General features: G+C 43.1%; 4 protein-coding genes across 4 annotated transcripts; 2 read left to right on the top strand and 2 right to left on the bottom strand.

The window, feature by feature from the left end:
• Nucleotides 1-4,526: 4,526 nt before the first annotated feature.
• Nucleotides 4,527-5,570, bottom strand: LOC140537234 (trace amine-associated receptor 6-like). The gene has a single exon (XM_072659562.1). It carries the CDS (start codon nucleotides 5,559-5,561, stop codon nucleotides 4,527-4,529), a length of 1,035 nt encoding a protein of 344 aa, XP_072515663.1. The 5' UTR covers nucleotides 5,562-5,570.
• A 4,035-nt stretch (nucleotides 5,571-9,605) lies between these two features.
• LOC140536910 (trace amine-associated receptor 6-like) lies at nucleotides 9,606-10,631 on the bottom strand. Its single transcript, XM_072658985.1, has one exon. The coding sequence runs from the start codon at nucleotides 10,620-10,622 to the stop codon at nucleotides 9,606-9,608; it is 1,017 nt and encodes a 338-aa protein (XP_072515086.1). The 5' UTR covers nucleotides 10,623-10,631.
• A 7,466-nt stretch (nucleotides 10,632-18,097) lies between these two features.
• LOC140536837 (trace amine-associated receptor 6-like) lies at nucleotides 18,098-19,123 on the top strand. The gene has a single exon (XM_072658884.1). The coding sequence runs from the start codon at nucleotides 18,107-18,109 to the stop codon at nucleotides 19,121-19,123; it is 1,017 nt and encodes a 338-aa protein (XP_072514985.1). The 5' UTR covers nucleotides 18,098-18,106.
• Nucleotides 19,124-23,424: 4,301 nt separating this feature from the next.
• LOC140536855 (trace amine-associated receptor 13c-like) lies at nucleotides 23,425-24,450 on the top strand. The gene has a single exon (XM_072658910.1). It carries the CDS (start codon nucleotides 23,434-23,436, stop codon nucleotides 24,448-24,450), a length of 1,017 nt encoding a protein of 338 aa, XP_072515011.1. The 5' UTR covers nucleotides 23,425-23,433.
• Nucleotides 24,451-27,331: the final 2,881 nt, after the last annotated feature.

The raw sequence follows: 27,331 nt of genomic DNA on the forward strand, positions 1-27,331 counted from the left end.
TATTTCACCAATATGGGTGTATCTAAATACATTTAAAAAAAATTAAGAAGCTGGGTGGGAATCAAGTCAAATCACGTTTATTGCTGTTTATTGGTAAGTGAAATGGTAGTAGAAACATTGGGCAGTGGGCAGTGGGGCAGTGGTGGCTCAGCGGTTAGAGCGCTGGGATATCAATAACAGGGTTGTGGTTCGATTCCCGGGCTCGGAAAGCTGCCACTGTTGCCACCCTTGAGCAAGGCCCTTTACCCTCTCTGCTCCACTGCTCTGTGTGTGTGTGTACTCACTGTGTTCACTACCAGATGGGTTAAATGCAGAGGACACTGTACAGTGACAAATACCTGCACCTTAACCTTAACATAGCTGGATATGGATAAAGTGTGTGTTCAGTGAACTAGTACGCTGCTAGTAATTGCTTGGAGGTAGAAGCCGTCTCGGGACTTGCAGGTTCTAATCTTCATGCTTCTGTACCTCCTGCCACTGGGCAGCTGTGAGAACAGGCAGTGGCTTGGGTGAGTGGAGACCCTAATAATCCTCCTGGACTATTTGGCAGCGGCTGGTGAATATGTTCAGATTTGGAAGATCAGGCTGTGCGCACCACATTCTGCAGAAAGTTCAACTTATGAGTGGTGCAGAGCTCATACCAGGTGGTTATGAAGCCCATTAGGGAGCTTTAAATAATAAAAATAGGAGTGTAAGCTCTCTCCTGTTTCCTAAAGCCCACTATCAGCTCTTTGGTCTTGCTGACATTTAGAGAGAGTTATTTTTCTGGCACCAGTGTGACAGGAAGCTTACCCCTTCTCCAGTATTGAGGGTCATTGAGGAGGATATGATGCTGCCCATCCTTGATGCTGTCCTCATGTAGACTGCAAATGAACACAGCCTCTAGGAGCACAGGGAACACAGCATCTGGGATGAATGCCTCCATTCATCCAGGGCCAACGTCATCCTCAAGGAGCTCCCTGTCTCCAATGAGATAGTTGCGTTCCGCCAGGGTAAGCTTGTGCGACTAAAATGCACAGGGATGGAGTTTTTAGCTGGCCCCTGGCATTGGGACAGTACCGTACCTACGCCTACATCTGAGGCATCTACCTCAATGAAAAATGGCTCATTGGGGGTGAGGTCAACCTCACTTTAATTTCTTAAAAGGCCTTTTGTGCCTCCATTGACCAATGAAAACCGCCTGGGATCTTTCGAGTCAGAGCAGTGAGAGGAGCTGCCATGGTACTGAAATTACGCACAAATTGGCAAAAGAAGTTAGCAAACCCCAGAATGACTGGACTTGTCTGAGAGAAGAAGGACATGGCCAGTCCTAAACAGCCCAAATCTTGGTTGGATCCATGTGAAGGGTGCCTTTAGAGATAATGACACAGTCTCTGTGTGGAAGACAGACTTCTTCAACTTGATGAAAAGACGGTTATCCAGTAGCAGTTGGAGGACTCATCTGACATGTCCCACGTGTTCCTCCAGAGACTGCCTGTATATTAATATGTCGTCGAGGTAAACATATACAAAGCGTTCCAAGGCTTTCCGTAACAGGTCATTGATAAGATGCTGAAAAAACGCTGGGGCATTTATAAGGCCAAAAGGCATGACGCGATACTCATAATGCCCTGTAGGACTGATGAAAGAAGTTCACCACTTATCCCCCTGTCGTTTGCGGACCAGGTTGTAGGCACTGTGTAGGTCCAGTTTGGTAAAAAAATAATGCCTGCTGCAATGCCTCAAAAGCAGTTGACATGAGGGGGAGGGGATAGTGGTCTTTCACCGTGGTTGTATTTAGGCCTTGGTAATCAATGCAGGGGCAGAGTCCGCCATCTTTCTTCCCCACAAAGAAGAATCCAGCCCCAGCCGGAGATGAGGATGGATGTATGAAACTGAATTCCTTAATGTAGGAGTCCATGGCAGCTCATTCTGGAGGAGAAAGAGCAAACAGGCACTCCCTTGGGGGAGTAGTCCCCAGTAGGAGATTTATGGGAGAGTCGTTAGGCCTGTGGGGGTGCAGGATTTGTGATTCCTCCTTACGGAACACAGCATGGAGATCCCAGTACACCTCAGGAACCCTGTCCAGATGAGGAATGAGGGTCTCACTTTCTTGTGTCCCAGACAGGACCCCTGACAATGTGGCCCACAAGCATAGATCGAGTGGGTTACCTAATCTATTTGGGGGTTGTGGAGCTGCAACCAGGGGTAACCCAGCACCAACTGCGGATGAGTTGCCCAAGTCAGTTACAATTCCATCTGCTCAGTGTGCGCCCCAATTGGTTGGATGCGATGGGTCACGGGACCAGATGGACAGGTAGTGGGCATTCCAGGGGGTCCATGGGAAGGCCAAGACTAGCATCCAGTGAGCTGTCCACAAAATTGCCCGCAGCCCCGGAATCCACAAAGGCTGTCAGCAATTTATGTTGAAAGGTCCAAGCTAGAGTAACCGGGAGGTGTAGTCCCGAGATGGGGAATACCACATGGTCTAAGGCAGAGTCTCCCGCTTTGGTTAGACCCTCCCATTTCCCGACTTACAAAAGACTGTCTGACACCTGTCCCTTGAGACGGGATGGGGTGGTAGATGGTCAGGTAATCGGGCGCCTCCCAGTTGCATGGGGGGGTCCCAAGTGCGATTGACAGGCTTTTGATGCCCAAAATCTGAAGCACAAGGGTTATGTGCCCGTTCTCTGGCCCTCTGACGTATGTGGTTTTCCAGGCAAATTTACATGTCATAGAGGTCAGTGAGCGTAGAGGGTAGATCACGAGTGGTCAGCTCGTCCTTCATCCGGCCATTTAGACCTTGCAGAAAAACTGCCCTCTTCTCCTCAAGCACTCTCAGCTGCCAGAGTGCGAAAGTCCATGGCATATTCTGCCACAGAGCGTGCACCCTGGGTGAGTTCCAGCAGCCGTGGGCCAGCGTCTCTGCCCTCTATCAGCTGGGAAAACGACTGACAATGCCTTAGTGAACGCTTGAGCAATGAGACAGGAGTTCTGCTTCTACAGGGCCGTGGCCCATGCTAGAGCTTGAATTGCAGCAGGAACCCTCTGCATTTGTTTGATGTGAAATATCAGTGAATATTGAGTGAGATGATGTGGACGGCTTTAAAGTAGTAGCTAGTTATGTTTCACTTTTGACAGTAATGCAAAAGATTCTGTTAAATCAGACCTTAAAAATTAACCATGATTTTAATGTTGATGTTTGAGTCTACTTTGTTACCCATCACCCAAGATGATGTCCAGCTTTCACCTGTCATTCTGAACTCCCTCTGCTTCCTTAATACAACTGCATATAAAATACCTATGTGGTGATCATGTGACTTTTTCATTTGAAAAGTTTTTGGCCAGAGGAGGATGGGCCCTCAATTGGAGTCTCATTTCCTCTCAAAGTTTCTTCCTCCAGCTTAGACAAAGCTTTTCCTTGCTACTGTGGCCTTCGGCTTGCTCACTTCGGGTTCCATGTTTTAACATTTTGCTTCTTTTTGTCCTGGAACTGCGTTTCCACCATCACACTGTTTTTATTCATTTACTTATTTTATTTACCGCTAAATGGTGCTGGAAACTTAAACATGTCAAAATAACCTCAATAGTCCTGAAGACCTTTGACTGCATGGCCTTTAATTTAGATTCTGTCAGATTAGCTATTAAATCTATTAAAGCACTTCTCTGTCTGATCAAACCCATGTGTGGGGCTTTCATTCCACATGGTTGACTGTGGTGTGGCCAATGCTACATGAACCCAGTAAAGAACTGGTAAAGAACTTCAATAAGAAGTGAAGTTTTTTAGACCTTGAAAAGGTTTAATCACACTCACTATTACATCACTAACAAATATGGTTCTTTATGGGACAAAAAGTGGTTGCTATGTGGTTGCTATGAAGGATTTAGAGACTTTTCAAAAGGGCCCTGAATTTCTAAGACAAAAAAGGTGCAAAGCCACAGCATATGGGCCTGGTGACATTTGCTGAGCCTGTGCATTTGCTCATGAACTTTAACACAACAGCATGTGCTTCTTTTCAGCCTGCTGCTGGTGTCACATCATTGTACAGCAGAATGTAAATGGAGGAAAGAGCTTACTGTCTGATCTGTTAACAGACACCTGTGATGGGCATCATCTGCCTGAATGATGGGGAGAGTGAGAGTCATCTTACCAAAACGTATCCTTACTACTGAACTACTTATCATAGTATTTTTCATATTTCAGTTATTGAACACAGGCAATTGTATGACTCTCTAATGAAGAATATTCATAAGACTGCATGTTTAATGCCACAAAATGAAATTTCACATAAAATATTACACAGAACATTATGGAAGTACTGCTTGTAAATACAAGGTCATTAAGGTCATAATGATCTCCTATTAAGGCCGTACTGCTACTAATCTAACTCCCCTTCCATCCTCATTACTCATATTCATATAAATTATTATTTTATACAGGTTGTTGTACTAGAGTCTAAAACAACAACTAATGTAAACAGAGATTCTGGACCTTATATATGACACTGTCCTAAATGTGGTCAGTGACTGAAGTGGACTCAGCTTTGTCAGCTGAAACCAGCCTGAAATGAAAAACACTCTGGGAGCAAATTAAACCTTGAAGATGAGAATTTAAATATTCTACAAGTTACAATAAACTTAACTGATGTTCTGAACCATGGATAGAATATAGCGTAGATCAGTGGATTCACAGAGGAGTTCAGGCATATTATCCAAACAAACACAATCACGACTATTGATGAAGTTGTCACACTTTCAATCAACAGAGAACTTATATAATATGGAATCCAGCAAGCAAGATAAACAAAGATCACAATTCCCAGAGTTTTTGCTGCTTTGGTTTCAGAAGAGTTTGCAGACCCATGTCTCTTTGAAGCATCAGTTACAGCTCTGACAGCTTTAGCTTGACGTCTTGCAGCAATAAAAATGATTGAATACAAGATCAGTATAACAGAGCAAGGAGCTACAAAAAAAAGGACCAGGTCAACGATCACCCAGGAGTGTTTTACAGACACTACACACTCTCCATAACATCTGGAGATTATCTGAGATTGAAGAAGATGATTAAAGTATAAATAGATGATCATGTACAACAGACCTAAAGACCAGCCTAGACTTATGAACAGAGAGGTTTTAGAAACTGTGATTCTAGTGGAATAAAGCAGAGGGTCACTGACAGCAATGTACCGATCAACTGCAATCAAAACCAGGCTATAGAGAGATATTGTGACTGAGAGGCCATTGATTACTAAAGAAGCAGAACATGCTGTTTCTCCAAGATACCAACAGGAGTCGATCAGCTGCATTATTCTCACTGGCATAACAAACATTCCCACGAGAAGATCTGCCACAGCCAGAGAGAGGATGAGCAGGTTGGTTGGAGTGTGGAGCTGCTTGAAGTGAGAGATGGAGATGATCACCAGCAGGTTCAGAAACACAGTGCACACAGATACACATGAGAGGACAATGAACAAGAGGATATTCCCGGAGCCCGATCGGACCTCCTTTCTGCACGATGCACTGTTCCCAGGAAAGCAGAACTGAACTGTGAGGTTTATGCTGTAGTTTACTGTGTCGTCCATCTGAAAGAGACGCAGGTCTGTCAGCTGGAACTGACTCTGTTGTGTCGTCCAGTGATGCTGACCTGACAGACTGGGCTGTGTTTCCATGTTTCTTTATACCCATGTATGAATCCTCCCACTTTCATATGAGTGGCTAGAGTGTGCCAAACACCAGTCACTCATCTGACACTCAGCATTACATCACTGTAGTAGCGGTCAGGCTTTTGTTTGTCTAAAGCTAATGTCATTACCGATTTAGCAAGCAAAATGAATCAACACAAGCAGCAATCATCTGCATTTGATTCCCCAGTGTAACGCTCAGGTGTAATCAAGTGGGCCTCATGTCCAACCGTGGCTACTTCAGGAGAAGAGAGTGGGACCGTGTGGGATCTCAGGGCGGGACTGTGTGGAACCGTAACCAGCCGGCTCAACTGCCCCATGATCGCCAATAGCAATTGCAAAGCCTTCTTAATCGGCCAACTCCATGCATGTAACAGATGGTGAACGTCTTAAATCAATACAAGATTGGTGCTTGGTGAGCCTGTGGCGGGGCTCAAACTCCCAACCCTGGTAATGGGAGCCCAGCACGTTTCCACTGCACCACCACAGCTGCGAGAGGAGGCAGTGTATAACTGTTTAAAAGCTATGTAGAAAAAATGGTAGGAGGAAACACCAGGAGTGGTGTGTACTCATAAAAGGACAATCTAAACCTTTTCCAACTCAATATTTTCTTTTTCTAGTTTTCCTTTTTGCCACTGATTACAACAAACTCATTCTTTATTTCTAACTACAGCTTTTCTTCACTGTTGGTAGCATGAACTCTTTTCTTTTTTAGCTCTTGTATGATTTTCTGACTGTTCACAACTTAGTCCCACTGTTACTGTTCGCCCCTCTACAAAAGTGCAACAGGAACTGTGTTTGGCTGGGTGTATTTATACCGTGCCACACAGGTGGGTCTGGTCAGTGTTGATTACCACTTGGGATTCTGGGGTTTGAAGTTCTTTGCTCCAGCTCAACCAGCTTTCCTACTGTGCTGGCCAGGCCCCCTGCTGGTGGCTGGCGGTACATGCTGGCTGGACCTGCTGGCTCAATGGCTTGGTCTGGAATTTCTGCAAACATCCATGTCTCTACAAGGGAGATCTGAAATGGAAGATCTGAGCTTGGAAGTAAAGGCAGATGTAAATGCAGGTGTATATTATAGCTAAAACTAAACCAAACAAACAGAAGACAAAGAGATACAAACAAGGGAATAAACCAAACACTGGCACAACACAAAACAAAACTGGCACAGTTTCTTGTTAGCACATGGAGAGACAAAACAGAGGCAGGCATGACGGAGGGCCAGAAAAGTACATGGCTAACAGACAGGAAACTGAACTGGTGGTTGGTGTGGTGCAACAGATAACACCACTACCTGCCACTGAGTTACAACACTATGTGGGAGACCAGGGTTCAATTCCCGGTCTGGGTGACTATGCTGCGCTACACCAATAAGAGTCCTTGGACAAGACTCCTAACACACACTCTCCATAACATCTGGAGATTATCTCAAGGTTATATGAATAACCTTGTATGTCACTCTGGATAAGAGCGTCTGCTAAATGCCATAAATGTAAATGTAAGAGAGGAAACAGGAGACTGGACATTGAACATAGACAAAGACTGGACAGGAGGCTGGACATTGGGCAAAAATGGAGACTGGACATGACACTGTACACAGGACTGGACCAGACACTGGACACAAGGCTAGACACAGGACTGGATCAGGTAATGAACACAAGACTGGACCGGATACTGGACAAAAGACTAGACTACACCAGGTACTGGACACAGGGCTGGACCAGGGACTGGACATTGTGCACAAACAAAGACTGGACAGGTGACACAACTGGCAACTGGACAAGACCAGACAGAGGAACAAGAACCAAGACCATAACAAGTACAGGAACAAACACAGTGACGTGCACAGGGACGGAAACAAAACTAGAAACAGAGACAGGGACAAGAACAGGAATGAACACAGAAACAAACACAGAGTTAAGCCCAGGAATAGCAAAAGGCGGAGGCGGCGGGCGCTGCTGGCACTGGAGCTGAAGAGGTGGCAGGGACTGCTGGCACAAAAGCAGTGGGCGCCGCCGCCACACTAGCAGGATTAGGTCACTATACCTAAATCCACCATTAGGTAAGTCAACTGACACCAGCACAGCCATAGACACCAGCACAGCCATACAACATCTAGGCCTGGGTCTGACTACCACCCAATAATATAAATGCCTCCATATACACCATATCTATATTCTACAGGGCAGAATAGAAGCTGAATGATTATGCTTTCTGAAATAATGGAGAAGGTTAATACTATAGCTTAGGAATACGATCCTGTAGACTCCTGAAGCCTGTAGAGTTGAAATGTTTCCCTTCCTTTAGGTGCGGAGACCAGTACAGGATCTACAGTGGTGAATATTGAGTGAGATGATGTGGACGGCTTTAAAGTAGTAGCTAGGTCAATGTTTTACTTTTTACAGCAACACAAAAGATTATTTTAAATCAGACCTTTTAAACGGAGCATGATTTTAATGTTGATGTTTGAGTCTACTTTCTTACCCATTACCCATGATGTTGAAAGATGATGTCCAGCTTTCACCTGTCATTCTGAACTCCCTCTGCTTCCTTAATACAACAGCATATAAAATACCTATGTGGTGATCATGTGACTTTTTCATTTGAAAACTTTTTGGGCCCTCAATTGGAGTCTCATTTCCTCTCAAAGTTTCTTCCTCCAGCTTAGACGAAGCTTTTCCTTGCTACTGTGGCCTTCGGCTTGCTCACTTGGGGTTCCATGTTTTAACATTTTGCTTTTTGTCCTACTTCTGGAAATTCAAGAAAGCCCACCACCATCACTGAGGTGAAGCTCTTCTGTAGGGAGGAGTGTGTGGGATTGATCAACAGGAGATCACAACAGTTACTTGAAAGCAGAACTTCAGTAAAGGAGTGAAAGGAATTATTATTATTTATATTCATTGATTTATCATGTGTTTGATTCACTCCAGTGCTGGAACTGCGTTTCCACCATCACACTGTTTTTATTTATTTACTTACTTTATTTACCGCTAAATGGTGCTGGAAACTTAAACATGTCAAAATAACCTCAATAGTCCTGAAGACCTTTGACTGCGTGGTCTTTAACTTAGATTCTTTCAGATGGAGGGAAAAGCTATTAAAGCTATTAAAGCACTTCTCTGTCTGATCAAACCCATGTGTGGGGCTTTCATTCCACATGGTGATTGACTGTGGTGTGGCCAATGCTACATGAACCCAGTAAAGAACTGGTAAAGAACTTCAATAAGAAGTGAAGTTTATTAGACCTTGAAAAGGTTTAATCACACTCACTATTACATCACTATAACAAATATGGTTCTTTATGGGACAAAGAGTGGTTGCTATGTGGTTGCTATGAAGGATTTAGAGACTTTTCAAAAGGGCCCTGAACTTCTAAGACAAAAAAGGTGCAAAGCCACAGCATATGGGCCTGGTGACATTTGCTGAGCCTGTGCATTTGCTCATGAACTTTAACACAACAGCATGTGCTTCTTTTCAGCCTGCTGCTGGTGTCACATCATTGTACAGCAGAATGTAAATGGAGGGGAGAGCTTACTGTCTGATCTGTTAACAGACACCTGTGATGGGCATCATCTGCCTGAATGATGGGGACAGTGAGAGTCATCTTAACAAAACGTATCCTTACTACTGAACTACTTGTCATAATCTATAGTCATTTTTCGACAGGATGTTTAATGCCATACAAAATGAAATTACACATAAAAAAAGGATTCAACAAGCATGTATCTGATTACAGAACATTAAGGTCATTACTGTTACTAATATAACTCCACTTCCATCCTCATTACTCATTCATATAAAATATTATTTTCTACCAGTTTGTTTATTACAGTCTAAAACAACAAATAATGTAAACAGAGATTCTGGACCTTATATATGACACTGTCCTGAATGTGGTCAGTGACAGAAGTGGACTCAGCTTAGTCAGCTGAAACCAGCCTGAAATTAAAAACACTCTGGGAGTAAATTAAACCTTGAAGATGAGAATTTAAATATTCTACATGTTACAATAAACTTAACTGATGTTCTGAACCATGGATAGAATATAGCGTAGATCAGTGGATTCACAGAGGAGTTCAGGCATATTACCCAAACAAACACAGTGTACACCATTAACGAAGTTGTCACACTTTCCACTGATAGAGAACTTATATAAAATGGAATCCAGCAAGCAAGATAAACAAAGATCACAATTCCCAGAGTTTTTGCTGCTTTGGTTTCAGAAGAGTTTGCAGACCCATGTCTCTTTGAAGCATCAGTTACAGCTCTGACAGCTTTAGCTTGACGTCTTGCAGCAATAAAAATGATTGAATACAAGATCAGTATAACAGAGCAAGGAGTTAGAAAACAAAGGACCAGGTCAACGATCACCCAGGAGTGTTTTACAGACACTACACACTCTCCATAACATCTGGAGATCATCTGAGATGGAAGAAGATGATCATTCAAGTAGAAATAGATGATGACATACAACAGACATAAAGACCAGCCTAGACTTATGAACAGAGAGGTTTTAGAAACTGTGATTCTAGTGGAATGAAGCAGAGGGTCACTGACAGCAATGTACCGATCAACTGCAATCAAAATCATGCTACAGAGAGATGCTGTCATGGAATATCCATTGATTACTAAAGAAGCAGAACATGCTGTTTCTCCAAGATACCAACAGGAGTCTATCAGCTGCATTATTTTCACTGGCATAACAAACATTCCCACGAGAAGATCCGCCACAGACAGAGAGAGGATGAGCAGGTTGGTTGGAGTGTGGAGCTGCTTGAAGTGAGAGATGGAGATGATCACCAGCAGGTTCAGAAACACAGTGCACACAGATACACATGAGAGGACAATGAACAAGAGGATATTCCCGGGGCCTGATCGGACCTCCTTTCTGCATGATGCACTGTTCCCAGGAAAGCAGAACTGAACTGTGAGGTTTATGCTGTAGTTTACTGTGTCGTCCATCTGAAAGAGACGCAGGTCTGTCAGCTGGAACTGACTCTGTTGTGTCGTCCAGTGATGCTGACCTGACAGATTGGGCTGTATTTCCACGTTTCTTTATACCCATGTATGAATCCTCCCACTTTCATATGAGTGGCTAGAGTGTCCCAAACACCAGTCACTCATCTGACACTCAGCATTACATCATTGCAGTATGCTTTAGTTTGTCTAAAGCTAATGTCATTACCGATTTAGCAAGCAGAGTAAATCTAAACAAGCAGAAATCTATTTAACAATTGAACCTAAAATACTGAAATACTGAAATAAAAGTTGTTTGGTTCTTTTAAAACCATGACTGGACTGGAAGGTTGCACACTGCAAAACTGCAAACATCATCTCATTAGAGCAGTCTATGTGGAGGCTGTACTGAACCATCCAGGAGAGTCCCTTGGGTAAGAAACAGCACTGTCCTCCTGCTATCAGAGCCCTTTCAAAAAGTGATTTCACAGTTTCACGGGCCTGCCTTGGTAGTGGGAAGACCAGAACAAAGCCTCAGGGTGGACTGGAGGCAGGAGCATAGGAATTGTTGTACAGGCACAGGTCTGACTGATGCAGGCAGGTGTTAAGCTGAATGCACACATAGAGAATCACTTCTCCACTGTGTTGTCTGAGGAGTTCTGCTTCCAGGAAGTGGTGCCCTATGCCAGTATCAATTCAGGCAACAGGTAGATTCTGCAGATTTTTTGGAGCCACATGGGAACCTTGAGTAATAGAGGGCATAGCAGCAGGATGTGCTTCCTTGGGATTGTCAGCACCTGGTTGTGTGGCCTTATTTTGGGCCTGTGATTTTGCAACGCTGTCTTGATTTAAATGTCACACAATTAAGCAGCTTGGTGAACATGGAAGACTATGTACTGCTTTTGTATTGGATTGTATGCGATTTGAACTGGGCATGTTATGAGGGCCAGACCACAGGGAATGTCAGTAATGGGTGGAACAGGCTCTATTCACGCTAGGTCAGTGACGTGTTTCCTGTGGATGTTATGCCAGCTTCCTGCTTGTGAGAGAACATGTTGCTGTGGTTTGTAAACATGTGGCTTGTTTGACTTAACCCAGGGCTTTGCAGACTGAAAGCCACTTGGCTCGGCCCAGTGCATGCTGGATAGTTTTTTTGCCTGACTTGCATCTATGTTATTGCTGCGTCATAATGAGAGGCGGCTGCAGGTACTCTGGCTTCACAAGCTGAGAGACAGCGGTGACCCCCTGAGTGGGGCTCACGAAGGGCGACCTACTGCTGCTGTGGATGGAGCCACACCGTGCTGGTCGCCCTGTTCCGCAATAGGTGGAACCCCCACGTGCAGCAGGAGTTGGCGTGCCAAGGCGAGTCTGTTGGGCTGGATGAGCTCATAGCACTCGCCATCCGGCTCGACCAGCTCTTAGGTGGTGGGGGGCCAATAGCTGGTGTAGAAGGGCCAGTCTATCCTGTAGCTCCTAGCCATGCCACATTCTCTAGCCATGCCACATTCCCTAGCCATGCCACATTCCCTAGTTAGGCCACGTTCCCGAGCCATGTCACCCAGCCTGCAGCCACCTCCTTGATGGGACCTCCGGACAGCGAACCGATGGAGGTGGGTGTGTGTCACCTCATGCCAACATCCACGCCCAAGGTTCATGCCCCATGGTCTACGCCCATGGCCCCTACTCTGGCGGCTGCGCCCAGCACCTCTGCTCCTGTTTTGGCTGCGCCCAGCACCTCTGCACCTGTCTCAGCGGCTATGCAATCAGATGCCTGCAGTGACATCTGCACCTCCTACCAGGCAAGCAGTGCCAGCTGCCCCTGTTTCAAGGTCTGGTCAGACAGTGATGCCTACAACTGGCAAAGCGAGTGGTGCCAGCTGCTACTGGTCTAGCGAAGATGGTGCCTGCTGCCCCCCTTCCTGCGATGACGACGCCCACCGCGCTGGTCCCTGCAATGACGAGGCCGTCCGCGCCGGTTCCTGCGATGATGACGACCTCCGCTTCGGCCCCTGCGTTGGCAATGACCACCGCGTCCGTACCTGTAATGGCGATGCCCACCGCGTCCGTACCCATGACGGCGACGCCCACTGCGTCTGTTCCTGCAGCGGTTCCAGAGCCTGCGGCCCCTCAGATTGAGGCTACCTAGGGTACCGATCATCACCGGTACCCGGGTAGGCTGCAGTGGACTCACGAAACTCTAGTAAACGATTAGTAAAGTTAAGTTGTTTTGGTCCTTGTTTGGTTTCTGGTTTTCGTAGTCATGTTCATGTTCACGGGTTCACCTCAGTCATGTTTGTATTTTCTTGTTTCTAGTTCAGCCTGTGGTGCCCGGGCCCCAGGACATGGCCGGACACGCCGCCAGAGCCTGCGGAGGCGAGGGGACCCTCATTCATGAGGTCATGCAGGTGCTGGGTTCCCGAAGGCATGGGGGCCGGAGGCATCGCTTCCTGGTCTGGGAGGGGTATGGTCCCGAGGTGTGCGCCTGGGTGCCGGCCGATCACATTGTTGGTCCCGCACGGAGGCGGAGACTTCACGTACGTTACCTGAGTAGGCCGGTCCCTGGGCCCCGTGGTCACCCCCAGGAGGGTCACCCCTCCACTGGTGCTGCGCCCTCTCGTCTTCAACGTTCACATCCCAGCACACCTAGCCGGCAGGGTATCTTGGCAGCTGTTCATGCTCGGCAGGTTGATGGCCGGCGAGGTAGCCCGAGAGGCTCGTGACTGGTTTGTTTAGGCCAGTTTGGTTCACAGATCCATCTCTGTGAGTGTTTGTCCCTCAGTGTCTGCCATGACACTGCCCTCGTGTTATCAATTGTATACAGTGGCAAGAAAATGTATGTGAACCCTTTAGGATCTTTAGGTTTTATTCATTAATTTGTGATGAAATGTGATCTGATCCTCAAGTCAAGCGTATTGACAAATATAATGTACCTAAAAGAGGTTTTATGGACTGCAGACTCATGAACCCAGATGTTAGCCTGTACCAATGATGCCCTCAAATCTTTGGCTCTCACTCTGGGTTGTTTCTTTACCTCATTGATCAGTCATTTTGACTGGGCGTCCACTTCTTGGCAGAGTAGCCACAGTCCCAAATTGTCTCCATGTATAGTTTTTGTGCCTTAATGGAGACTGGTAAATTCTAATGTCTTTGAAATCACTTTGTAACCCTTTCCAGCTTTATGTTTAGCAACAATCTTTGATCGTAGATCCTCTGAAAGCTCCTTTTGGTGAGGCATGGCTTACATACAAAATGTATTCAAGTATAATTATTATGCAACATATGCAAATACATATGCAACATATCCTTAACAAGAATTAAAAACAATGTTTGAGTAGTTCTTATCAGTCAAGAAGCTCTAGTTCTCCACAGGTCCAAACTCATTTTCCTTAGAAGACTCCAGGTATGCTAACACCTGACTACAGTTAGCTTAATGAGATCATTCATTTGAATTTGTTATGATTTTTTTTATGATTATGAATTTAGTTACTTTTTCCACTAGCACTTTGAATGTTGACTGACCTAGAGACCTGCAAGATTGTTCTTTGTGTTATTATTTTAGGCACATTAAATTTGTCAATATGCTTGACTTGGATGAGGATTCATGTTGGATGAGGATCAGTTATATTGGTCTCTAAAAAAATAGATGTTGATGTATAGGTATATAATATCTCAGAAGACATGCATGAATAGAGGCTATTACACCCCTAAAACCTTTCTGAGGAAATTAGAAGTTTCCTCTTTCTGTACTGGTCACCCCTCTTCAGTGGTATGATAAATGTGTGTATCCCCAGCCCTAAATGCAGACACCAGGTGGTATTTCTGGTTGGTATTGAATAACCCGTAGATTACTTATAAAGTTAAAGTCCTGACTGTTGACCCAGGCTGACCCCTTACACGCTGGAAAGTTAAAGTTTTGTCAACAAAAAGCTTTGGGGAAAGCTGGGAGAAATTCACCTTAAGAAATACCTCCAGAACTAATCTTAGAGCATTCTTAGGAAGATACTGGAGAATGAGGCCCAATGTCTTCTTATATAATTTACCTTATCATATCCAACACACATACTCTTCTTGAATGTGGCTAATGAGTGTGAACTGGCCGTTTCTCAGCTGAATCCAGTCTAAAGTAAAGTTGAGGATTCAAATATATATATTTTTAACTGATTTTCTGAAGCATGGACAAAATATAAAAAATATTACTAGATTAATGGAGGAGTTGATGTACATTAGCCAGTCAAATACAGCCCACACTACAGAGGCAGATGTGACACTTTCCACTGACCCAGACTTTGTGTAAAATGGGATCCAGCAGACAAGATTCATTTGGAGTAAAGTGGAATACTGAATGTGTTTATGTGCACACTTTAGCCATGCTCAGGAAACTAGTTTACTCTCCATTATCTTGCTTTGATTGTCCAGGTTTTATTAGCTCATCATGTGAAAGGTCAAGTTCTGCATAGTGGCCCATTCATTTAGCCAAACTGAGAGACAGTGGTGGCCTTGATACAGTCATGGGTCATGGGCTATGAACGAACAGCTGAAAAACTTTCTGATACAGATTCCACTCAAAATACAGGTAAAGCCACGAAAGTGAAACCTCCTCCAGATTCCTTTATCTGTCCTCTTGTATTGTGTTGACCACTACATCTGTGACCAGTCTTTTATGACCTCTCAGGATAAGTAGTAAAGAAAGTTGCAGTAAGGTCTAGTAATCATCAACACCATGACACAACCTCCCAGCAGAGCCAATTACTTGCATCACCATGTCCCTGTTTATTTGACACCTTTAATTGCAAGGTTTCAACTGAACAGCCTGTTTATCCAACACTGTCATTGCTAATGGGATCTTAGGAGACTTGGGGCTTGAAACAGGTAAATATTTTGATAATAGGCCATATCATGTTATAAATAATCTAAGTAATGAAAGGCTTTAAGTGGTCTCAGGTGAACAGGTCAGATACACATTGCATCATGTAATGACCTCTACCTGGCTGATGCAATTCTTACAGTTCTTTGGACGTGATGCAGAGCAACAGAACTTTCTACAGTAAATAACAGGGTAATCCACAAGTAAAAATACAAACAATCATATAAAGATTCATATTCAGTCCCATTATCAAAAACTAAAAAACAAATGATGTAAAATGGAAAACAAACCTGTGAATTTCAAAAGTGAACTCTACAGAGGCCAATGATGAACCTTCTCATGTTGTAAGTAGGCTTGCTTAAATGTTTGAGTTTCATTCATTATGAATAAGTTTACAGGTAGGCTAATTTTCTACCCTGGTTTTCAAACTATGGTCCTGGCCTCATGATGAGTTTTCACTGTCCACATTGAAGAAGTTCATGCCCTGTTACTCCACTGCTGGTCCTAGAGGACCCCCTGTCATGCATATTTTAGTATATTCCCAATATATCTGATTATAAACTAATTATCAAGCCCATCCAGAGTTTAATGTGATGTATTAGAGCACAAAACCACAAAAATGTGCAGAGCAGGGGGTCCTCCAGGACTATGCTTGGGAATCCAGGCCAAACAGCATTTAGGCCTGTGCCTGACTGCCATTAAAGGCATAGACCACCCAATAATCTAAATGTCTCTGGTGTTTTCTTGCCCTGAAAACTACATCTATATTCTACAGAACAGAATAGAAGTCGTATGTTTCTCCCTTCTGAAATACTGGAGAAGGTAGATTCTATAGCTTAGGCCACTGCTACATGAACATGGTAAAGAACTTTTACAAGTGAAGATTTGCTTTTGGCCATTAAAAGGTTTGTCACACACATACATCTCTATGACAAACATGGTTCTTTATCAGACCAAAAGTGGATCTTCAATGGAATCGCTCAAAGAATCTTTTAAAACACCTCATTTATCAAGAGTGTATGTAAAGTGTAGAAATGTGAAGTTTGGGACTGAGGCCTTTTAATCTTGTTTTGGTTGGCACCGTCACATGCCATAAACCAGGGGTGGGAAACTGAGGGCTGAGGTCCACCACAGGTGCTTCAACAGGAAAATCTCTTTTGTCCTAAAATCCCAGGTCCTCTTTTGTAAACTGAAAAACTCATGCAGAAGTGGGCAATCAGTAAAAGCAGCACTGCAGTCCAGGCTGGACTATATCTCATGACTTAACAGATGCATCCAGGCTGTGCGCATGTCTTCCTGGGATATTCAAAAGTTTTATAAAAACTTTACATTAAGAATTTGGAGATGTAAAAGGGCCCTAAACATCTATGACACAAAGGGCAAGCACTATGACATATGGGCCCCCAATATTGTGCATGTCACTCTCCTGGTGGCATTTTCTGAGCCAGTGCATTTGGCCATGAAATTTAACACAACAGCACTGACAGGCAGCATGACATTAAAGACTTAATACATTTCTCCAAATTCCCCACAGGTGTTTTTACAAGTGTATTATAGCATGTTTTATATACTTGTACAGTTATGTGTGCCTGTATACGTTATACCGACAGTCCAGATTCTAGCTTGTGCTAGAACAACAAGCTAGTTTGAAAACATACAGCTTGTTTGACTTAACCCATCGCTGTGCAGACTGATAGCACCTTGGCCCAGCCCAATGCACGCCGGCCAGATCGCCCATCATCACCATCCCCAGATGGTGGTCTCTAACTCCCAGAGAGCCAGGCCCCCGAGATGTCTACTGACTGGGCAGAGCAAATGGCTTGGAGTTTTTTTGACACTGGCCTATAGAACAGCACAAAAGGTAAGTTGCTGAAGAACAACACCCATCAGGCTTGACGGGTGTGGAGCCGCATGGCCCATTAGATATAGGCTAGGTTCTTGTGGCCAGTCAAAACCACATGACATATGTTTGCCCCCCTTAAACCAGTGTCTCCAATTCTTTGAGGGCAAACTTTACAGAAAGAAGTTCCACATTTTCAATTTCATCCAGGCCAGGACCTGCCCAGTCCACTTGTCAGACCAGGGCTGAATACACCCCACATACACACCAGTCAGAACCAAAAACTACATGGAATGTTGGCACAGAAGTGGGCCAGTGACAATTGTCCAAACCCAGCCTGTTTACAGCCACTATCATAGTCGTATCTAAGCCAACTTTTACCCACACTTAGCTACAGCAGCCAGAATTACCCCTAGATAAGTCTATGAAATGATGAGCTTAGAATAAGAGAGACAGGAACACCGAACACCACCCAGGCAAAAGTTTTTTCACAACATGTGGAATGTCAGTATTTCAGTCCATTAGTTTCATTTGTAAGGCAGGAAATATCTAAATTTGTAAATATGACTCTAGTTATAGACAAACACAGGTCTGACCACTGCTGTTAGCAATGATGTAATGCTGAGTGTCAGATGAGTGACTGGTGTTTGGGACACTCTAGCCACTCATATGAAAGTGGGAGGATTCATACATGGGTATAAAGAAACACAGCCCAGTCTGTCAGGTCAGCATCACTGGACGACACAACTGAGTCAGTTCCAGCTGACAGACCTGCGTCTCTTTCAGATGGACGACACAGTAAACTACAGGAAGAACCTCACAGTTCAGTACTGCTTTCCTGGGAACAGTGCATCGTGCAGAAAGGAGGTCCGATCAGGCCCCGGGAATATCCTCTTGTTCATTGTCCTCTCATGTGTATCTGTGTGCACTGTGTTTCTGAACCTGCTGGTGATCATCTCCATCTCTCACTTCAAGCAGCTCCACACTCCAACCAACCTGCTCATCCTCTCTCTGGCTGTGGCAGATCTTCTCGTGGGAATGTTTGTTATGCCAGTGAAAATAATGCAGCTGATAGACTCCTGTTGGTATCTTGGAGAAACAGCATGTTCTATTTCTGAAATGATCAATGGTCTCTCAGTTTCAGCATCTCTCTGTAGCCTGGTTTTGATTGCAGTTGATCGGTACATTGCTGTCAGTGACCCTCTGCTTTATTCCACTAGAATTACAGTTTCTAAAACCTCTCTGTTCATAAGTCTAGGCTGGTCTTTAGGTCTGTTGTATGTCATCATCTGTTTATACATTAATGATCATCTTCTTCCATCTCAGATAATCTCCAGATGTTATGGAGAGTGTGTAGTGTCTGTAAAACACTCCTGGGTGATCGTTGACCTGGTACTTTCTTTTCTAGCTCCTTGCTCTGTTATACTGATCTTGTATTCAATCATTTTTATTGCTGCAAGACGTCAAGCTAAAGCTGTCAGAGCTGTAACTGATGCTTCAAAGAGACATGGGTCTGCAAACTCTTCTGAAACCAAAGCAGCAAAAACTCTGGGAATTGTGATCTTTGTTTATCTTGCTTCCTGGATTCCATATTATATAAGTTCTCTATCAGTGGAAAGTGTGACATCTTCATCACTAGTGTGGACTGTGTTTGGCTGGCTAGTGTACATGAACTCTTCTGTAAATCCACTGATATATGCTTTATTCTACTCATGGTTCAGAGCATCAGTTAAATTTATTGTCACTTGTAGAATATTTGAATTCTCATCTTCATGGTTTAATTTGCTCCCAGAGCGTTTTTAATTGAGGCTGGCTTCAGCTGACTAAGCTAAGTCCACTTTAGTCACCACATTGTGACCACATTTAGGACAGTGTCATATATCAGACATAGAGTCTGTTTACATTAGTTGTTTTGGATTGTAGTAAACAAACCTTTAGAAAATAATATTATAACTGAAAATGAGTAATGAGGATGGAAGGTGGTTTAGATTACTAGCTGTACAGCCTTAAAGGGAGATAATCATCACCTTGATGACCTTGTTTTTTCAAGCATTTTTTCTGTAGTGTACTGTAATGAGTTGAATCTGCTTTTTTATGTGTAATTTATTTTTATGTGGCATTAAACAACCAGTCTTATGAACATTCTTCATAAGAGAGTAATACAGTCTTACACATGCCTGTGTTTAGTTATTGAAATATTTTACAAAGACTATATATATATATATATATAATATATATATATATAATGCTTTACTGCTGAGGATTCATAATTTAGAAAGAATAATACATGTTTTGCTAAGATTGAGCAGGTTGAAAATAAGCGCATGCTGTTCAATGTCATGAGCAAATGCAAATGCTCAGCAAACACCACCAGGAGACTAGCATGCAGAATATTTGAGGCCTACATGCTATAGCTCTTGCTCTTTATGCTTTAGAAAATTAGGGCCATTTTAAAAAGTCTCCAAATGCTTCATACCCTGGCTTGTAAAAGTTCTAAAAACTATCAGTGGAAGGCATGCAGACAGCCTGGATGCATCCGTAATGTTATGAAAGGAACTTCAGCCTACAGTGATGTTTTTCATTTTCCCAACTTCTGCATGATGCTTCCAACTTACATAAAATGGCGAGGGGAGCACTGGTCTTGCAGGACTGGATTGCTTTAGAGCTTGGTGATTTCCCTGCTGATACACACTTGAGAGAGAAAATCAGGAAACTGTGCTAGACCTCTGCCCTCAGTTCAGTTTAGGCCATGATGTGTTCAAAGGCATCAGGCCCAAACTACACACTTCTGCACCTTACATACTCTCACTTTAGTTAAAGAGGCTGTCAAAGTTCTTCAGGAATATTGAGGTTATTTTGACATGTTTGACTTTCATTTGTGACTGATGCCCAGGAAATTGAAGCCCTGTGCACACTTCTCCCATCGCCTTATCCCTGCAGAACACTACTACAATTTGGGGGATTGCGAGATGCTAGCTGTTAAACTTGCCCTGGAAAAGTGGAGACACTGGTTGGAAGGTTCGAAACACCGCTTTCTGTTCTGGATAGACCATAAGAACTTAGCCTATATCCAACAAACCAAGCATCTTAACCCCCGCCATACCAGATGGGCGCTGTGTCAATTCAATTTCATCCTATCATATTGACTGTGTTACAAAACCACCAAACCCAATGCCCTCTCCTGCCAGTGGGAACCCCCTCTCTTGACCAACAGCCCACTACAATTTTTTCCCCCCTGAAAAAGTCTTCAATTTACTTTCTTTTGTGGGGAGGAGATCAGTTTCCTCCCAATCTTTCTCTCTTCCTGTTTTCCCTGTGTCATTGGGAAAGCTCTTTAGTTCAGTTTTGTTCTTCACTGAAGGAAACTTGTATCATAATTTCTTTTCTTGTATATTCATCGTGGTTCGGAAACCAGTTCTGTTTTTTAGTTTTCCATTTTCCTGTATCTCAGGCTGGCCAGTGTTTCCCTTGCATCTATTCTTCTTCCTGATGATTACTAGACCTTACTACAACTTCCTTTACTACTTTTCCTGAGACATTAACTTTTATGACAGTAAAGAAGTAATAAAAGACTGGTCACATATGTAGTGGTCAACACAATACAAGAGGACAGATAAAGGAATCTGGAGGAGGTTTCACTTTCAGGGCTTTACCTGTATTTTGAGTGGAATCTGTACCAGCAAGTTCTTCAGCTGTTCGTTCATAGCCCGTGACCCCTGTATCAAGGCCACCACTGTCTCTCGGTTTGGCTGAATGAATGGGCCACTAAGCAGAGCCTGACCTTTCACATGATGAGCTAATAAAACCTGGACAATCAAAGCAAGATAATGGAGAGTAAACTAGTTTCCTGAGCATGACCAAAGTGTGCACATAAACAGATTCAGTATTCCACTTTACTCCAAATGAATCTTGTCTGCTGGAACCCATTTTACACAAAGTCTGGGTCAGTGGAAAGTGTCACATCTGCCTCTGTAGTGTGGGCTGTATTTGACTGGCTAATGCACATCAACTCCTCCATGAATCCACTGATATTTGCTCTATTCTGTCCATGCTTCAGAAAATCACTTCAGTTTATTTGAATCCTCGTCTTTAAGCTGTAATTTCATTTCAGACCGTCTTTAACTTCAGACTGGATTCAGCTGAGAAAAGGCCAGTTCACACTCATCGGCCACATTCAAGACAGTGTCACGGTCAAAATATAGAATCATGAAAGCATGACTGTCTCTAGTTTCCTCGGTTTAGACTAAAGCTCACAGCTCTGTAGAAATGCATTGCTCTGTATGGAGTCAAATGTGACATAGATGGAGAACACAACTCAGTAATAAGACCACTGGAGGGAGACAGAGTCCATCTAACTGATCACTCTGAGGCCTTTTTAAAAGTGACTTTAAAAGTTCAGGCTGGTTCTTGAGCAGTTAAATAAAATATCTGATCTTATATATTAAAATGTACATTTACAATTCTCAGATTCTCAGAATCATCTCAGGAACATCTCAGTGATGGAGCATCATCCTGAAGATGTTTTTACTGAAGACTTCTACTGATTCCAGCTGTTCTTTACTTTATTTGGAGAGTCCAAGTCCAGATCTGTAGATGTTCACCTGAGAAATGACTGATCATCTAACAGGTCTAATACAGACCATCTCAACTTCCTCCAACAGCTGCTATAGACCTGCTGCTGACACCAGGATCTGGAGGATCTTAACTGAATTAGGCTGGGATTAAAGGGCCAGGGTGAGGGTTAGGAATGGTGAAGGTTAGGTTTTGGACCAGGGTTAAAGTTAGGCTTTAGGGAAGACTGGGATAGGTTGTAGGGTCAGGGTTAGGCTTGAGGTTCTGCTTAATGAAAGTAAGATATTACATCTATTTGATGTAACAGATGAACAGTAAATCTCCTGAATGTCAGTAAAAGCTTGTGTTTAAAACATCATGTTTTAGTTTTGTAACTTTTAGTAGTTGTAGTTTCTGTGCTGTAAGAACATTATCTGTGGTTCTCCAGCTGTGTATTGGTCTGTAATAAGGTAAATGATGTAAGCAGACATTGGGCCTCATTCCCTAGTATCTTCACAAGAATGTTCTTTGATTAGTGTTCAATGCCTGGTCTCTGCATTTTAGGCCGGGGCAACAGCACCCATTTCTCACAGCGTTGAAGTGTGACCAGCCCAGAAAGAGAAAACGGCTCCAAACTAAAGAGAAGAGAAAAGAGAGCTGAACATCTCTGCATCCCTTTTATTCTCTTTCCTGACATTTATTTCTCTCTGCAGTTGGCTCTGTTCCCTGACCATCCAGTGACACAACCCACATGCCCCCAGCAGAGTTAGAGAAAGCCAAGACAGCCCTATTAAATCAGAGGCCACCACCGGGCAGCCTGAACTGCTGCTGCAAGAGATGGTACAGCAGCTGACTGTATCAGTGGAGGCCCACACTGATGCCACACAACCTAGTGCTGACACCATGGAACAACCTCCTGCACTCTACTGGTCAAAGATCCAAGGTGGCCCTGATGAATGGAAGGCACTGGCGTAGGCCACCACTTTGTGGGAGCAGAAAACTTCGCACTGTACACTGTACACACCTGTTGACCCTCTCCTAGGCCACCCCTTGGAAAGCCAGGGTATTGTGCCACTCCCAGAGTGAGAGGACAGTGCTGTATCTTGCCCAAGCCCTCTACTTACTATCTGTGTTGTGCTTTCCCTGGTTGGAATTGCACAACCCTCACATACAATGGTTCAACAGTGCTGGCAGTTACTATATGGTCATCTTTAAGGCATGTTTTTCTAAGCCTGCATGAACAATTACGAGTCTAAAAGAACCAAATGACTGCTATGTCAGTATTACAGTCTAGTAGGTTATAAGGCAGGTTTCTGCCTTAATAAGTAATCATGATATTTGCTTTAGATAAACTCAGACCTGAAGACTACTGTAAGCAGTGATGTAATGCTGAGTGTCGGATGAGTGACTGGTGTTTGGGACACTCTAGCCACTCATATGAAAGTGGGAGGATTCATACATGGGTATAAAGAAACGTGGAAACACAGCCCAGTCTGTCAGGTCAGCATCACTGGACGACACAACAGAGTCAGTTCCAGCTGACAGACCTGCGTCTCTTTCAGATGGACGACACAGTAAACTACAGCGTAAACCTCACAGTTCAGTTCTGCTTTCCTGGGAACAGTGCATCATGCAGAAAGGAGGTCCGATCAGGCCCCGGGAATATCCTCTTGTTCATTGTCCTCTCATGTGTATCTGTGTGCACTGTGTTTCTGAACCTGCTGGTGATCATCTCCATCTCTCACTTCAAGCAGCTCCACACTCCAACCAACCTGCTCATCCTCTCTCTGGCTGTGGCGGATCTTCTCGTGGGAATGTTTGTTATGCCAGTGAGAATAATGCAGCTGATAGACTCCTGTTGGTATCTTGGAGAAACAGCATGTTCTGTTTCTGAAATGATCATCAACCATTTAATGACAGCATCTCTCTGTAGTCTGATTTTGATTGCAGTTGATCGGTACATTGCTGTCAGTGACCCTCTGCTTTATTCCACTAGAATCACAGTTTCTAAAACCTCTCTGTTCATAATTCTAAGCTGGTCTTTAAGTCTGTTGTATATTATCTTCTGTTTATACATTAATGATCATCTTCTTTCATCTCAGATAATCTCCAGATGTTATGGAGAGTGTGTAGTGTCTGTTAAAAACTTCTGGGTGATCGTTGACCTGGTCCTTTTTTTTGTAGCTCCTTGCTCTGTTATATTGATCTTGTATTCAATCATTTTTATTGCTGCAAGACGTCAAGCTAAAGCTGTCAGAGCTGTAACTGATGCTTCAAAGAGACATGGGTCTGCAAACTCTTCTGAAACCAAAGCAGCAAAAACTCTGGGAATTGTGATCTTTGTTTATCTTGCTTGCTGGATTCCATTTTATATAAGTTCTCTATCAGTTGAAAGTGTGACAACTTCATCAATAGTCTGGACTGTGTTTGGTTGGCTAGTGTACATAAACTCCTCTGTGAATCCACTGATCTACGCTATATTCTATCCATGGTTCAGAGCATCAGTTAAGTTTATTGTAACTTGTAGAATATTTGAATTCTCATCTTCAAGATTTAATTTGCTCCCAGAACATTTTTAATTTCAGGCTGGTTTCAGCTGACTAAGCTGAGTTTTCTGTAATCAGAGACATGATTATTAAATCTCATTTTAATGTGAAATTTATTTTTCTCTCTACTGTGACTTAATCAGGAGAAATCCTTTAGTGCTGATGATTCATAATTTGAAACTATAAATGAACTAAGAAGTTGTGTAATTCTGTTAAGTCTATTATAAGAATGATTCCACATACAGTTTAATATATTGGGAAGTGAAATCATCTAAAGTATCTAATATAACTCACTTTGAAATTCTGGTAAGAATATTTTAAGGTTATTTGATTTATTTATTTCTGGATATTTGTACCTATTTCTAACAATCATATTAAAAGGAATGCTATTACTGCTACTACGTCTACCAGCAACCACAATACTACTACTACTACTAATAATAATAATAATAATAATAATATATTGCCAGATCTGAAAGTGCTTTACAGTAATTTTTAAGACAATCACAGATGGCCTGGAATTCAAGACAGCATCATTTTCTTGTTCTCTTCTTGCTTTGGTTCATCAACTAGACCAATGTCAGAAACATGGGGCAGATGTTAAACACCAGGGGGACACTCACTCTGGGGCTAATGTAGTACCCTGTGAAGAGGGGGAACAATGAAATGACACACACTGCAGGGTCTCGTTTCTTCTGTGTCGTTATGTTAAATGAACAAAGATGCAGCGAGAGCGCCCCTCTCAGGCTGAAACAGGCATGAGTAATTGATCATCTATTCAATCCAGTATGTCAGCCAATACTAACAGAAACTCAAGATCGTTTTAACATGAAACTCTTTTAAAAACTAGCTACAATACATAAACTAAAAAATCTAAGTAGTAAAGATAAAAGAAAACTTCACAATTTAACCCATTTTTCTTTTAAAAAACACTATAACACTATAAATTGCAGTGCTGTATATAACTATATATAACGTTTTCCACCTTTAATGTGACCTATAACTTTCAAACAGAAATCTTTCAGGGAGGTGAAGTATAAATAAACAACTGAGATAATGTGATTGCATAAGTGTGCGCACCCTTTTATAACTGGGGGTGTGGCTGTGTTCAGATTTAACCAATTACATTCAAACTCATGTTCAATGGGAGTCAGCACACACCTTTCACCAATTAAAGTGCCTCTGATCAACCCCAAATAAAGTTCAGCTGTTTTAGTAGGCTTGTCCGCAAAGAGCTGCCAGAACATCAGAGGGATCCCATTATTCAAAGATATCAGTCAGGTGAAGGCTACAAAAGAATTTCCGAGTCATTAAATATACCATGGAACACAGTGAAGACTGTCATCATCAAGTGGAGAAAACATAGGACGGGGACATGGGAATGGGACATCCGTACAAATTTGATAAGACAAGAAGAAAACTGGTCAGGGAGGCTGCCAAGAGGCCAACAGCAACACTGAAGGAGCTGCAAGATTTTCTGGCAAGTACTGGCTGTGCAGTACATGAGACAACAATCTCCAGTCTTCTTCATATGTCTGGGCTATGGGGTAGGGTGGCAAGATGAAAGCCTTATCTTTCAAAGAAAAACATCCAAGCCCGGCTTAATTTTGCAAAAAGACATCTGAAATCTCCCAAACGCATGTGGGAAAATGTGCTATGGTCTGATGAAACCAAGGTTATATTATATATAGTATATTTGGCGCAAAAACAACACTACTCATCACCAAAAGAACACCATACCTACAGTGAAGCATGGTGGTGGCAGCATCATCCTTAGTCAGGGTGGACGGAATTATAAACAGTTCCAAATACCAGTCAGTGTTGGCACAAAACCTCCGGCCTTCTGTTAGAAAGCTGAAGCTGAAGATGAAGAGGAACTTCATCTTTTAGCACGACAATGACCCAAAGCACACATCTAAATCAACAAAAGAATGGCTTCACCGGAATAAGATTAAGGCTTTGGAATGGCCCAGCCAGAGTCCAGACCTGAATCCCATCGAACATCTGTGGAGTGATCTGAAGAGGGCTGTGCACAGGAGATGCCCTCGCAATCTGTTAGATTTGGAGCGATTTTGCAAAGAGTGGGCAAATATTGCCACATCAAGATGTGCCACGCTGATAGGCTCCTACCCAAAAAGACTGAGTGCTGTAATAAAAGCCAAAGGTGCTGCAACAAAGTATTAGTTTTAGGATGTGCATATTTATGCAACCAGGTTATTTTAAGTTTTTATTTTATATTTTTCTGCTGTAAAGGCTTGTTTGTTTTTTTTAATTGCATTGTACAGGTTAGAGGTCACATTAAAGGTGGAAAAAATTGTGAAATTATTTGTCTTGCTGATATTGTTTTACATCACAAAAACCTGGCATTTGAACAGGGGTGTGTAATTTTTTTTTTAGATTACCTAAACATGATGTGCAGATCCTTTAAGCACATTAACATGCTGAAAATCAGTGGGTCCCATCAGGCACCAGTTAGCAGACGTCTTTGCAGACGTCTCTGACTTTTCTCTCTCCCTCTCGGTCATTCCAGGCAGTTTCAAGCTGGTCACCACTTTCCATGTTCCAAAGACAGACATTATTACCTGCTCAAAATGACTGTCAGAGCATTTACATTTACATTTATGGCATTTAGCAGATGCTCTTATCCAGAGCGAAAAAAGTGCTTCGCTATTTACACAAGAAAACCTTAGCTAGCTAGAATAGACAAATAGTTCAAAGATACCTCTAAGCTTTAGACATTACTAACACAAAACAATAAGTTGACCATAGTACTCTATTCGCTATTCGTCCAAGTATTCTTGGAAGAGGTGGGTCTTCAGTCTGCGTTTGAAGACAGCAAGCGACTCGGCCGTTCCAGGGGAAGCTCAATCCACCACTTCGGTGCCAGGACAGAAAAAAGAGTGGACGCTTGTCT

This window comes from Salminus brasiliensis, chromosome 16 (assembly GCF_030463535.1).
Source record: "Salminus brasiliensis chromosome 16, fSalBra1.hap2, whole genome shotgun sequence".
Classification (NCBI taxonomy): Eukaryota; Metazoa; Chordata; class Actinopteri; order Characiformes; family Bryconidae; genus Salminus; species Salminus brasiliensis.

Coding starts and splice junctions, on each gene's coding strand:
- LOC140536855 (XM_072658910.1), top strand. CDS start 23,434: ATGGACGACACAGTAAACTACAGCGTAAACCTCACAGTTCAGTTCTGC.
- LOC140536910 (XM_072658985.1), bottom strand. CDS start 10,622: ATGGACGACACAGTAAACTACAGCATAAACCTCACAGTTCAGTTCTGC.
- LOC140536837 (XM_072658884.1), top strand. CDS start 18,107: ATGGACGACACAGTAAACTACAGGAAGAACCTCACAGTTCAGTACTGC.
- LOC140537234 (XM_072659562.1), bottom strand. CDS start 5,561: ATGGACGACACAGTAAACTACAGCATAAACCTCACAGTTCAGTTCTGC.